General features: G+C 43.4%; 1 protein-coding gene across 2 annotated transcripts in view; it reads right to left on the reverse strand.

Moving 5' to 3' along the window:
• ADCY8 (adenylate cyclase 8) overlaps nt 1-13,325 on the reverse strand; it is a 422,640-nt gene that overhangs the window by 265,386 nt on the left and 143,929 nt on the right. For both annotated transcript variants that reach the window (XM_089685929.1, XM_089685930.1), the window contains exon 3: nt 1,091-1,221. In XM_089685929.1, the coding sequence (XP_089542055.1) occupies nt 1,091-1,221 (131 nt within the window). The remainder of the gene's footprint in view (nt 1-1,090; nt 1,222-13,325) is intronic.

Genomic DNA, 13,325 nt, shown 5'->3' on the forward strand with positions numbered 1-13,325 from the left:
AGATGGACTTGTAACCTTGAGATTGTCCATGCTTTTCCACAAATTTTGGTCTCAAATCCTCAGACAATTATTTGCTGCTCTTTCTCTTCTGTGTGATCTATCTATCTATCTATCTATCTATCTATCTATCTATCTATCTATCTATCTATCTATCTATCTATCCCTAATCTATCTATCTCAAACTACTCCATCAACCATGTGAATGGCTTCCTATCTCCCTATACACAAACCCATATGTTTCCTGTCTTCTACCTCCAGAGCCCCCCTCCACCATCTCATATTCTGATGTCTTCTATACCTTCTATTCTTCTTCAGACCATCTCTGAACTGGCTAAACTCGGCAAACGAACTACAGGTGGATATGTGTCCAAGGTATATGTAGAGAAGTCAGAAGCTATACTAGTGGTCAAGCAACATGAAATCAATGCTGGGACAAGGTCAGGATAAAATGGTCATGATAAAAATTATAGAACCTTCATTATTTCATAAGCTAAAAATTATAGAACCTTCATTATTTCATAAGCTGGAAACTAACAAAATCTACAGGTGATCAAATATTTATTTTCTCCACTGTAAACTCCCTGGATTTTCTCCCTGGGACCTCCTGCTGAACTGATGGTGTCCAGTCAACTTTAGAATAAATGCTGGGAGCCACAGCCTGTGGTCATTCTCTACCTGCACCCCATGGAAAAAAAAATTCCCCACTCTGCCCCAGGCCACCCTACTGGACTACTGGGGTGAGGGCCATGTACAGAGGGCTCTCACTTCTCACCCCTCAGTAGCCCAGAGCAGAAGCATTATTTTTATTAAACATACACAGAAGTGTAATCTTCCAGGATGTCTATATACAGAGCTGCCTGTGCATGTGAGTGTGTATGTGGTGGTGGTGGGGAGGGGCTGTAATTCAAAAAATAGTTTTGGTAATTGCTACATAATATTTCATATTCAATGAATATTTAATTAATATTTAATTAATAATTAATATTTCAATTAAAGTGAAATATTTTTTTTCTGGTACCAAAGATATTAAAAAATTTTATTTATTTAAAAAAATTCTGCTGTAGAGTCAGGAGCTAGTATGCCGTCTTACCTGACATTTTCATAGCGATGAATGTAAATCTTGTGAAACTGGTGCTGCAGATGTTCGTCTTCTACATTGGTCATGTCGTTGATCATTTCAAGTACAACAAATCGAGGTAATACAGAGAGGACAAGCCTTTCCTAAAAGACACAATAAATGCATTACAATTAAAGAGACACATAACAAAAAACATTTTTCAATTGTAAAGGCCCATGCCCCTACGTACACACACATACGAGCACAAACAAGGGATGAATGCACCTGCGTGCAAAAACAACATTTTGGGTACAGTTGTTGTTTGCCATTTCACGGGCGTACGCAATTCTAAGACTTGACATGTTTGGTATCCATTTACTGGACACAACCTCATCTTGTATATGTTGAAAAAAATGTGGGTATTATATTGTGTTTTCATTTTAGTGTATTATTTTCCTAAAAATATAGGTTTGCTAAAAATTTTCACAAATATTATGCAGCATAAAAAATTGCAATTACCATTTTTTTTAATTCTACAGGATCTCTGCTTTGAGAAAATAAATATTTTGAGAGGGTTGTTTTTTTTTTAGGCAAAAAGTCAGATTTTAAAGCAGAACTAAGCTCACACAAACTATTTCTTATTTTTTCCCTCCTCCCCTCCCTTTTATGCAAAATTCTAACAAAATGTTTTCCTAATTCTTACCATTTTTGTTTTTGTGCTGCAGCACTCCTTGGTGTCCAGCCTAGGCTGGGCCCAACTGCCTCCTGGGATTGCTATATCTTAGCTTTCTGCCAGTGAAGATTTCCCATAGATACGTAACTTCCATTTTTTCTTCGCTACGCCGTGACATCATATCCGGTGAGTGGAATGCACACTGGATGCTGCATTCCAGAGCCATCTTTACTGTGTCTTTATCCATCTGAGCTGCCAGTTCACACACTATGGGAAATCTTCATTGGCAGAAATTGATTTGATGGTCATATGTAATTGACCCAAGGCGTTTCTTGTTGTTTAAACATGTGAGTGCAATAGATGCATCTGTTTTTAGAAATGAAATTATTTTAAAAGTATTACACTATCAGTTTTTTTTCTTTTTTACACTGATTGAATTGTGTGGGAAATCCTTCTATTGGAGCATTCTTCTGAGCAGTGGAAACCCCCATTGGAAGGATATATAATATCCACAAAGCGTATTTGACTCTTAAATCACTGAGAGTCCACCAGGGGCAGACTGACCATTTGGAAACTCGGGCACTACCCGAGAGCCCAGGGTCAGTAGGGGGCCCCATGAGATGCCCCTGGTACCATTTTCATAGGCTTTTTTGAGTTTGGGCAAGGACACACTGGCCCCAAGATCCCCTATTGCCCGGGGGCCCCATGAGTTGTCAGTCCGCCCCTGGAGTCCACTATATTTGGTGAGTGCAGTATATGTTGGGCGGCACAGTGGCTTAGTGGTTAGCACATCTGCCTTGCAGTAAATGGGTCATGGGTTTGATTCCCGACCATAGCACCTCTTGCATGGAGTTTGCATGTTCTCCCTGTGCCTGTGTGGGTTTCCTCCCACACTCCAAAGACATGCTGGTAGGTTAATTGGATCCTGTCTAAATTGTCCCTAGTAGGTGTATGTATGAATGTGAGTTAGGGACCTTAGATTGTACACCCCTTGAGGGTTAGGGACTGATGTGACTGTTCAATATATACATGTGTAAAGTGCTGCCTAAATTGACAGTGCTATATAAGTAGATAAAATCACAGATGGTGTTAATAAACTGAAGTTTTTTTGCATAGGGCACTTTTTTCATTTATTTCTTTGGAGCACATTGGATTTAAGATATCTTAATTTATTGGATTGGGACTTTTATTTTTGTACTTTTATTTGGACATTATTTCATATATTATTTCATATATTTTTTATTTAAGTTTTTTTTTGTGCTGTGCTTTTTATTTTTATTTATTTTGTTTGTTGGTTTGTCAACAAAGAGCAGCAGCATTTGTTTAGGAGTTAAATATTTTTTAGCGCAGGTTTTTTTGATTAATTTTTGGTAATGTGCTCTAACATGTGCGTTTTGCAAGTCCCCAAGTCCACCAAATTTTCCAGACCGGAATGTGCCTTCACCGATCTGTTTCTGACATTACTTTGCAGCCATCTTCCAGAGAACGAAACCTGTTTATGATACAAGACTTTTTACACTTTCCTTCATCTTCAGTCGCTCAACAACTCAACGCGAATAATGATTGTTAGATTGCCTGGGGAAATGCGCGACCCCTGACGCTTGTGGAGTAAATGACTACAGTGAGAAGGAGCCCATTTATTTTCTGCACTGGGAATAACGTCACTGGGAAGGAAGGTGATGGCAGGAAAATAAGCTTCAGTGATGAGAATAAAAAAAAAAAATCCCTGATTTCATTGCAGCTCACCACTACTACGGCGGGGGATTATTATACCGCCATGCTGCGCCATTATCCATATCCATGTGATTCATTACCCTGCATTAACTATTCAATAATGGTCGCCTGGAGCAGCGTCCTGCATTCACCCAAAAATGTGCAGAAGGATGCCAGGCTGAGCACTGTTAAAGCTGAACTCCAGGCAAACAGTTATATATATACACTATATTGCCAAAAGTATTGGTCCCCCCTCCAAATCATTGGATTAAAGTGTTCCAATCACCTCCATGGACACAGGTGTATACAATTAAGCCCCTAGGCATGCAGACTGCTTCTAAAAACTTTTGTGAAAGAATGGGTCGCTCTCAGGAGCTCAGTGACTCCAAGCGTGGTCCCGTGATAGGTTGTCACCTGTGCAATAAGTCCATCCATGACATTTCCTGGCTACTAAATATTCCACGGTCAGCTGTTAGTGGGATTGTACACCAAGTGCAATGCAAAGCGTCGGATGCCGTGAAGACGTGTTCTCGGCAATGTCCAATCATGCTTCTCTGTCTGGCAATCTGATGGACATGTCTGGGTTTGGTGGTTGCCAGGAGAACGGTACTTACCTGACTGCATTGTGCCAAGTGTAAAGTTTGGTGGAGGGGGATTGTGGTGTGGGGTTGTTTTTCAGGGGTTGGGCTTGGCCCCTTAGTTCCAGTGAAGGGAACTCTTAAAACATCAGCATACCAAGACATTTTGGACAATTTCATGCTCAACTTTGTGGGAACAGTTTGGGGATGGCCTCTTTCTGATCCAACATGACTGCGCACCAGTGCACAAAGCAAGGTCCATAAAGACATGGAAGAGTGAGTTTGGAGTGGAGGAACTTGACTGTCCTGCACAGAGTCCTGACCTCAACCAGGTAGAACACCTTTGGGATGAATTAGAGTGGAGACTGTGAGCCAGGCCTTCTCATCCGACATCAGTGCCTGACCTCACAAATGTGCTTCTGGAAGAATGGTCAAACCTTCCCATAGACACCCTCCTAAACCTTGTGGACGGCCTTCCCAGAAGAGTTGAAGCTGTTATAGCTGCAAAGGGCGGGGCCAACTCAATATTGAACCCTACGGACTAAGACTGGGATGCCATTAAAGTTCATGTGCATGTAAAGGCAGGCCGACCAATACTTTTAGCAATATAGTGCACATAGGATGCATATATGGGAGCTGTCCTGCCTGTCCATGGACCTGAAGATTTGTGTTCCTGTCCGTCCAGTCCTGAGATTTACAATGGTCTGTGTGGCAGGATAGGAAACCTGATGTTTTCAATTTTCTTCAGGTAAATAACAACCACAGGTCTTGTCCCAACCTAACCCTGTGATTGGACAGTGGAAAGAAAAGTGCAGACCAAAGAGCTCATCTCTCCATCACTCTGCTCTCTCCTGCTATCAGCATGCATTGTACTGCAGAAGTAGTTGGCTTCTTGTGCTGCTTCTCCCTCCCCCAGTTTGAGCTCTGCTGTAGAGGAGTTGCTTGCATTAAAAAGAACATTTTTTTTATCTGCCTTGCAGTCAAACTCTGTGGAGTCTGAAAAACCTCCTTTGCAGTACAGTAAGACTAAATTGCTTGTTTAGTCAAGGGAAGAGGAGAAGCTTATTTACTTACCTGATCTTCTGCTCCCCCATGCTCCAGCGGTGGACTGCCACTCATATCGAGCACAGGGCTATGGAACCAGCATTGGTCTTGATGATATCAGGACGTAAGACTGCTGGAGCATGGGGGAGAGGATGATGCAAGGAACAGTCTAGCAGGGCGGAGGAGTAGAGGATCAGGTAGTAGATCTCCTTTTCTATGTTCCCAAGACCCAGGGGTGTACTTACCACAAGGCAAACAAGGCATTTGCCTAGGGCGGCATTTTTCAGGGGGGCAGCAGAATTCTTTAGGGAGACAGTGCTGTCCCCCAAAAGAAGGAAAGGAAGAAGGGACACATGCAGCACACAGACCAGGTGGGATCTGAGAGAGGTTATGGGCTGCTTGATGGTGTATGCAGAGCCTGACTCTTGTTCCCGGGGATGTCCGGAGCTGTGAAGGTGAGTGTCTTCTTTCTTGTCGGGGTGGGGAGGGTTGCAAGTGTATAGGGGGCGGTGGTAGTGGAAGGCTCTCTCGGGTGGGGGTGAGGGGTGCTGGGGTGTTGTTGGTCAATGGGGGGAGGTAAGTTTTGTGTTGCCTAGGGCACCACGAATCCTAAATACACCACTGCCTAGACCTAAATGAGCAATCAACGCTTAGAGTCCAGTGCAGCCCCACTTCCAGGGATAATTTTTACGTTTCCCAGAGTTGGACTTTAAAGAAACCCTGTCAGCAGATTATTCAATTCAACAACACTCTTCTCATAAGATTATATGCACATTTAATGTATTGTATGCATGTTGTAAAAGCCTTTTTGTATAAACACCCCTGAGACTGCTGCTGGGTGCCGCCATCTTGGATATGACATCAAAAGTCCCAGCAGACCCAGAGCTGTTACTCGAGTGGCACTCTATATTCTTCTTCACTCCTTCCCAGCTAAATGAAAGATTATGTAGGGAGATGTGGGGAAGAGCAGAGGAGCTGGGCCAGCACAGACAGTAATTAGACACTCCCAGAAGAGGAGAAGGCTATGACACGCAAGGAGGGAGGGGGCTGTGCTAGGAAATTGACTTTTCTGGAAGAAGTGACGTATTTTTGTGGAAGTTCATAGTCACATTACTTATTACATTACTTTACTCAAAGGAAAAACTCGTTAGCTGCACGTTAGCATTTAAAATATATAATTTTTCTGTGTTTTTACGAATTAGAGTATGATCAATAAAAAAAGTTAATAAAGTATTATGCTGATAATAAAAAAAAAATGCCTTGACCCTGAAGGAGTTTAGGTATGTTCCTGGCAGTCCAGGAATAAGAGGAATTGAAGAAGGTGCACTGGCACCCAGAGGTGTTCAGCCAAATCCCTGGCAGTCTGGACAAACAAGAGTATAACTTGTCCATAGTTGTCTGGCCAAAGTGCAGTTAAGATACAGTATGTTCTGGGCAGTCAGGACCAGGGGCGGACTGAGCATTTGGAAACTCGGGCACTGCCCGAGGGCCCGGGGTCAGTAGGGGGCCCCATGAGATGCCCCTGGTACCTTTTTCATAGGCTTTTTTGAGTTTGGGCAAGGGCACAGGGGCCCCATGATCCCCTATTGCCCGGGGGCCCCATGAGTTGTCAGTCCGCCCCTGGTCAGAAGGTAGGCAAAAGAAATGGCCACCTTGGGTGCTACACCAGGTAGAAGGCACAAAAGGTACAGCAGCTGAAACTTGGGCTTCTGAAGTATTTTGAAACAGATGGTGGAAGGGGGTGCACATTTTTAGGGTTAAAAGACCCTGTCCTGGCACCGTTGGCAGTCCAGACACAGAGGATTTCACCCATGTTCCTGGCAGTTTGAAAAACACAGAGAGGTTTCCCCATGTTCCTGACAGTCTGGACACAGAGAAATTTACCCTTGCCTGTGCCAGCCTGGAAACAGAGGAGCTCCCACATGTCCCTGGTAGTTCAGAAACTGAGGCGATTACTCATTTACTGTACCTGATAATCCAGACACAGAGGAGGTTCCTCATGTCCCTGACAATCCAGACACAGAGGAGGTTCTTCATGTCCCTGACAATCCAGGCACAGAGGAGGTTCTTCATGTCCCAGACAATCCAGACACAGAGGAGGTTCCTCATGTCCCTGAGAATCCGGACACAGAGGAGGTTCCTCATGTCCCTGATAATCCAAACACAGAGGAGGTTCTTCATGTCCCTGACAATCCAGACACAGAGGAGGTTCTTCATGTCCCAGACAATCCAGACACAGAGGAGGTTCCTCATGTCCCTGAGAATCCAGCCACAGAGGAGGTTCCTCATATCCCTGAGAATCCAGACACAAAGGAGTTCCCTCATGCCCCTGACAATCAAGACATGGAGGAGGTTCCTCATGTCCCTGAAAATCCAAACACAGAGGAGGTTCCTTATGTCCCTGGAATCCAGACACAGAGGAGGTTCCCCATGTCCCTGATAGTTTTGCACTGAGGAGGTTCTTCATATCCCTGACAGTCCAGACACAGAGGAGGTCCCTCATGTCTCTGACAATTCAGACACAGAGGAGGTCCCTCATGTCTCTGACAATTCAGACACAGATGAGGTTCCTCATGTCCCTGACAAGGAAGACACAGATGAGGTTCCTCATGTCCCTGACAATCCAGGCACAAAGGAGGTCCCTCATGTCCCTGACAATCCAGACACAGAGGAGGTTCTTCATGTCCCAGACAATCCAGACACAGAGGAGGTTCCTCATGTCCCTGAGAATCCAGCCACAGAGGAGGTTCCTCATATCCCTGAGAATCCAGACACAAAGGAGTTCCCTCATGCCCCTGACAATCAAGACATGGAGGAGGTTCCTCATGTCCCTGAAAATCCAAACACAGAGGAGGTTCCTTATGTCCCTGGAATCCAGACACAGAGGAGGTTCCCCATGTCCCTGATAGTTTTGCACTGAGGAGGTTCTTCATATCCCTGACAGTCCAGACACAGAGGAGGTCCCTCATGTCTCTGACAATTCAGACACAGAGGAGGTCCCTCATGTCTCTGACAATTCAGACACAGATGAGGTTCCTCATGTCCCTGACAAGGAAGACACAGATGAGGTTCCTCATGTCCCTGACAATCCAGGCACAAAGGAGGTCCCTCATGTCCCTGACAAGCCAGACACAGAAGAGTTTCCACATGTTCCCAACAGTCTGAACAGAGAATAGTTTCCTCATGTCCTTGAAAGTCCAGACACATAGGTGTTTCTTCATTTCCTTGACAGGCCAGACACAAACTTTATTGATGTTCCAGGCATTCTGAACACAGAAACCTTTACTCAAGTCCCTGATAGTCCAGATACAGAGGAGGTTTATCATGTCCTTGGTAGTTCAGAAATAGAGAAGATTCCTCATGTGTTCCAGACTGCTGAGACACTGAGGAGTTTACTTATGTTCCCAGCAGTCCAGAAACAAGGTATTTTCTCATGTTCTTGACAGTTCAGACACAGAAGAGGTTCCTCATGTCCCTGACAGTCCAGACACAGAAGAGGTTCCTCATGTCTCTAAAAGTAAAGATATAGAAGAGGTCCCTCATGTCCCTGACAGTCCAGACACAGAAGAGGTTCATCATGTCCCTGACAGTCCAGACACAGAAGAGGTTCCTCATGTCTCTAAAAGTAAAGACATAGAAGAGGTTCCTCATGTCCCTGACAGTCCAGACAAAGAGGTTTTTCCTCATGTCCCTAACAGTTTAGACACAGAAGAGTTTAGGCATGTAATTGGCAGTCGCATCACAGATAAGTTTACTCAAGTTCTTAACAGTCTAGATACAGGGTAGTTTCCTCATGTCATGTCCCTGACAGTCCAGAAATTAGGTGTTTTCTCATGTTCTTAACAGTTCAGACGCAGAAGAGGTTCCTCATGTCCCTGACAGTCCAGACACAGAAGAGGTTCCTCATGTCCCTGAGAGTCCAGACACAGAAGAGGTTCCTCATGTCCCTGAGAGTCCAGACACAGAAGAGGTTCCTCATGTCTTTGACAGTCCAGACACAGAAGAGGTTCCTCTGGTCCCTGACAGTCCAAATAAAGAGGTTTTTCCTCGTGTCCCTAACAGTTTAGACACAGAAGAGTTTAGGCATGTCCTTGGCAGTCTCATCACAGATAAGTTTAATCAAGTTTATAACAGTCTAGATACAGAGTAGTTTCCTCATGCCATGTCCCTGACAGTCCAGAAATTAGGTGTTTTCTCATGTTCTTAACAGTTCAGACGCAGAAGAGGTTCCTCATGTCCCTGACAGTCCAGACACAGAAGAGGTTCCTCATGTCCCTGAGAGTCCAGACACAGAAGAGGTTCCTCATGTCCCTGAGAGTCCAGACACAGAAGAGGTTCCTCATGTCTTTGATAGTCCAGACACAGAAGAGGTTCCTCTGGTCCCTGACAGTCCAAATAAAGAGGTTTTTCCTCGTGTCCCTAACAGTTTAGACACAGAAGAGTTTAGGCATGTCCTTGGCAGTCTCATCACAGATAAGTTTAATCAAGTTTATAACAGTCTAGATACAGGGTAGTTTCCTCATGCCATGTCCCTGACAGTCCAGAAATGAGGTATTTTCACATGTCCCTGACAGTCTAGACACAGAGGAGTTTCCTTGTGATCCTGGCAGTCTGGAAACAAAGTTGCTTCCCCCAAATCCAGACATAGAGGAGTTTATTGGAATCCATCTATATCAGTTTGTCTATAGGCCTCTACTTTTATATCCTCCATGGTGTTGAAGAGGCAGTCTGAAGATAAGTACGTGGGATTCTACAAGTTCTTTCCTGTCGTCACAAGACTCTTGGAAACCATGACTGAAATGGACACTCTCCGCACATCCAGGCTTTTTTTGGCTCCTTCGTATGTTCTATAAATGCCATCACCATGGCAATCCCAGGAGACCCGTCTCCATAGAAACACCTGTGATTTGGAAGGGGCTTACTGGGGGGCACACAACGCTCTCTTGTTGGCATGGTAGCTTTCATGAGGCGTCAAGATTTGTATTTAAAATGAATAGCAAACAAAAAGAAAAGATATTACTTCATGCTTGGGAGCCCACTCTTGTTGATTTAAGTGTGTGGTTTTAGAAGAAAGCCATATTTACCGACCAACTCCACAAAACTTTTTCCCATGCCTGTATCAACAGAACAATTAAAAGTGTAAACTGTGGAAAGTTTAGATGCAACAGTGCATAATGGTGTTGTACTTTAAAGGGAACCTGTCACCCATTTTCTAGTCTTTAAAGGGCTGTCTAAAAAGAAGGAGAATTTGAGATTTATGATTTGGTGGTGCATGGAGGTTGGAAGACCCAGAAGAAGATAGGGAGAAGATGCTGGCACCAGTGAGGGACCTCCCCAATGCTGCATTGTTGGAGGGGGTGAGTATTGTGCTCTTTAGTCCTACTTCAATGACTGTCAATGCTTTTAAAGCATTTCCTACAGACAACTCTGGGTACCATAGTTTTTCGCCGGGTTTGTACAATTTTGAGGCTTGGCCTATATAGTATCTACTTACTGAACGCAACCTCATTATTTATATTTTACCAAAAAATTAAGTATTAGATTGTACTTGTACGTGCTGAAATTAACTTGTCAAAGTGTATATTTTACTCAAAATATAGACTTGATGAACACTAGCACAAATATCGTGTGAAATAGAACTTTCAACGGCCACCATTTTATTCTACAGGGTCTCTGCCTTCAGAAAACATATATATTTGGGTGGGTTTTAAACAATGTTTAGGCCTATAATATGAATTTTAACAAGTACACGAAAAATGAAAAATGGCTCTGGCAACAAAAGGGCTAAAGCCTTTTGTGTCTGCCAGCTCTCTGGGCTCTATGTCTGGGGAGTTACATCAAATCAGGCTGTTCTGCATCCCTTTAGGGGCTGGCAGAAGTCACATGGGATGCTCAGGGACGTCCCAGGAGTTGCCTTGTCTCATAGACTCTCTTCTGTCTGCTTCTACCTGTCTGCATGTGCTCTTTCACAGGGAAATGATGGAATACGCTGTAAAGAAATTAGTATTTTTTTCTAGTAAAAACATCAAGGTAACATTTACAGTTGTGTTCAAAATAATAGCAGTGTGTTGAAAAAAAGTGAATAAAGCTCAAAATCCTTCTAATAGGTTTTATTTTCATACACACAAATGCATTGGGAACACTACACATTCTATTCCAAATCAAAACATGAAGAAAAATATATCAAATTTGTGTTGTTCCTCTAAAAAAATTGAAGAAAAGTGAATATTAGACTGTTCAAAAAAATAGCAGTGTTTGTATTCTTCTTTACAAACTCAAACATTCACTATATAAACTGAAAAATGTTTGAAGATTTTGCTCTCCTTTGAATCACTTCATGAATATTTGGTTGTAGTCGCACTGTTTCTGAGAACTGCTGTACATCTGTGTTGCATGGAGTCACCCAACTTCTGGCCCCTGTGATCAGGTATTCCAGCCCAGGATGATTGGACTACATTCCACAGTTCTTCTCTATTTCTTGGTTTTGCCTCAGAAACTGCATTTTTGATGTCACCCCACAAGTTTTCTATTGGATTAAGATCCGGGGATTAGGCTGGCCACTCCATAACGTCCATCTTGTTGGTCTGGAACCAAGATGTTGCACATTTACTGGTGTGTTTGGGGTCGTTGTCTTGTTGGAACACCCATTTCAAGGGCATTTCCTCTTCAGCATAAGGCAGCATGACCTCTTCAAGTATTCTGATGTATTCAAACTGATCCATGATCCCTGGTATGCGATAAATAGGCCCAACACCGTAGTATGAGAAACATCCCCATATCATGATGCTTGCACCACCATGCTTCACTGTCTTCACAGTGTACTGTGGCTTGAATTCAGTGTTTGGGGGTCGTCTGACAAACTGTCTCCAGTCACTAGACCCAAAAAGAACAATCTTACTTTCATCAGTCCACAAAATGTTGCGCCATTTCTCTTTAGGCCAGTCAATGTGCTCTTTGGCAAATTGTATCCTCTTCAGCACATGTCTTTTTTTCAACAGTGGGACTTTGCGGGGACTTCTTGCAGATAGCTTGGCTTCACATAGGCATCTTCTAATTGTAACAGTCCTCACAGGGAACTTTACACCTTCTTTCATCTTCCTGGAGCTGATTGTTGGCTGAGTCCTTGCCATTTTGGCTATTCTTCTATCCATTCGAATGGTAGTTTTTCGCTTTCTTCCATGTCTTTCAGGTTTCAGGTTGCCATTTTAAAGCATTTGCGATCATTTTAGCTGAGCAGCCTATCATTTTCTGCACTTCTTTATATGTTTTCCCCTCTCCAATCAACTTTTTAATCAAGGTACGCTGTTCTTCTGAACAATGTCTGGAACGACCCATTTTCCTCAGAATTTCAGAGAGAAATGCACTGTAACCAGCATGTACAACATTTGCTGCCTTCCTTCCTTAAATAAGGGCAATAATTGCCACCTGTTTTTCAAAGAATGAATGACCTCACTAATAGAACTCCACACTGCTATTATTTTGAACATGCCCCTTTCAATGGTGGGACTTTGCGGGGGCTTCTTGCAGATAGCTTGGCTTCACATAGGCGTCTTCTAATTGTAACAGTACTCACAGGGAACTTTAGACCGTCTTTGATCTTCCTGGAGCTAATTGTTGGCTGAGTCCTTGCCATTTTGGCTATCCTTCTATCCATTTCTTCAGAATTTCAGAGAGAAATGCGCTGTAACCAGCATGTACAACATTTGCTGCCTTCTTTCCTTAAACAAGGGCAATAATTGCCACCTGTTTTTCAAAGAATGAATGACCTCACTAATAGAACTCCACACTGCTATTATTTTGAACATGCCCCTTTCAATGAGTGATTCAATTACACAGAATCAGCAGCATGCATGTCATGACTGTTGGGTCTGTTGGATTTCTGTTACTCTACTACACCTGCTAGTAAATTATTTGCCATGTAGAAATATCATTTCTACCAAAAACAGTGATTGATCCGGTTAGTGATGTCTGACTGCTATTATTTTGAACACAACTGTAGGTGTTTTTTTTTCTCACATATGGTAATTATCCTTCAAGTGTACGAGAGAATGCCAAAAGTTAACCAATAATATAAAGTGGGGGCCCTAAAGCTACGGCCTTTCGGCCAAATCAGGCCGGTTGCAAGATTTTATCTGGCCCTCTGATGTAAAGGGGGACTCTGATGGAGACTTTATTGTAAGGCCCCTTTCAGACAAGGTGGACTCCATCAAGCGGATCCGCCTGCTCACTGGGGGACCTCTGCTGTGATCCCCGCTGAGAA

This window comes from Staurois parvus, unplaced genomic scaffold, assembly GCF_062004578.1.
Source record: "Staurois parvus isolate SC_StPar_1 unplaced genomic scaffold, SC_StPar_1.0 ptg000389l, whole genome shotgun sequence".
Classification (NCBI taxonomy): Eukaryota; Metazoa; Chordata; class Amphibia; order Anura; family Ranidae; genus Staurois; species Staurois parvus.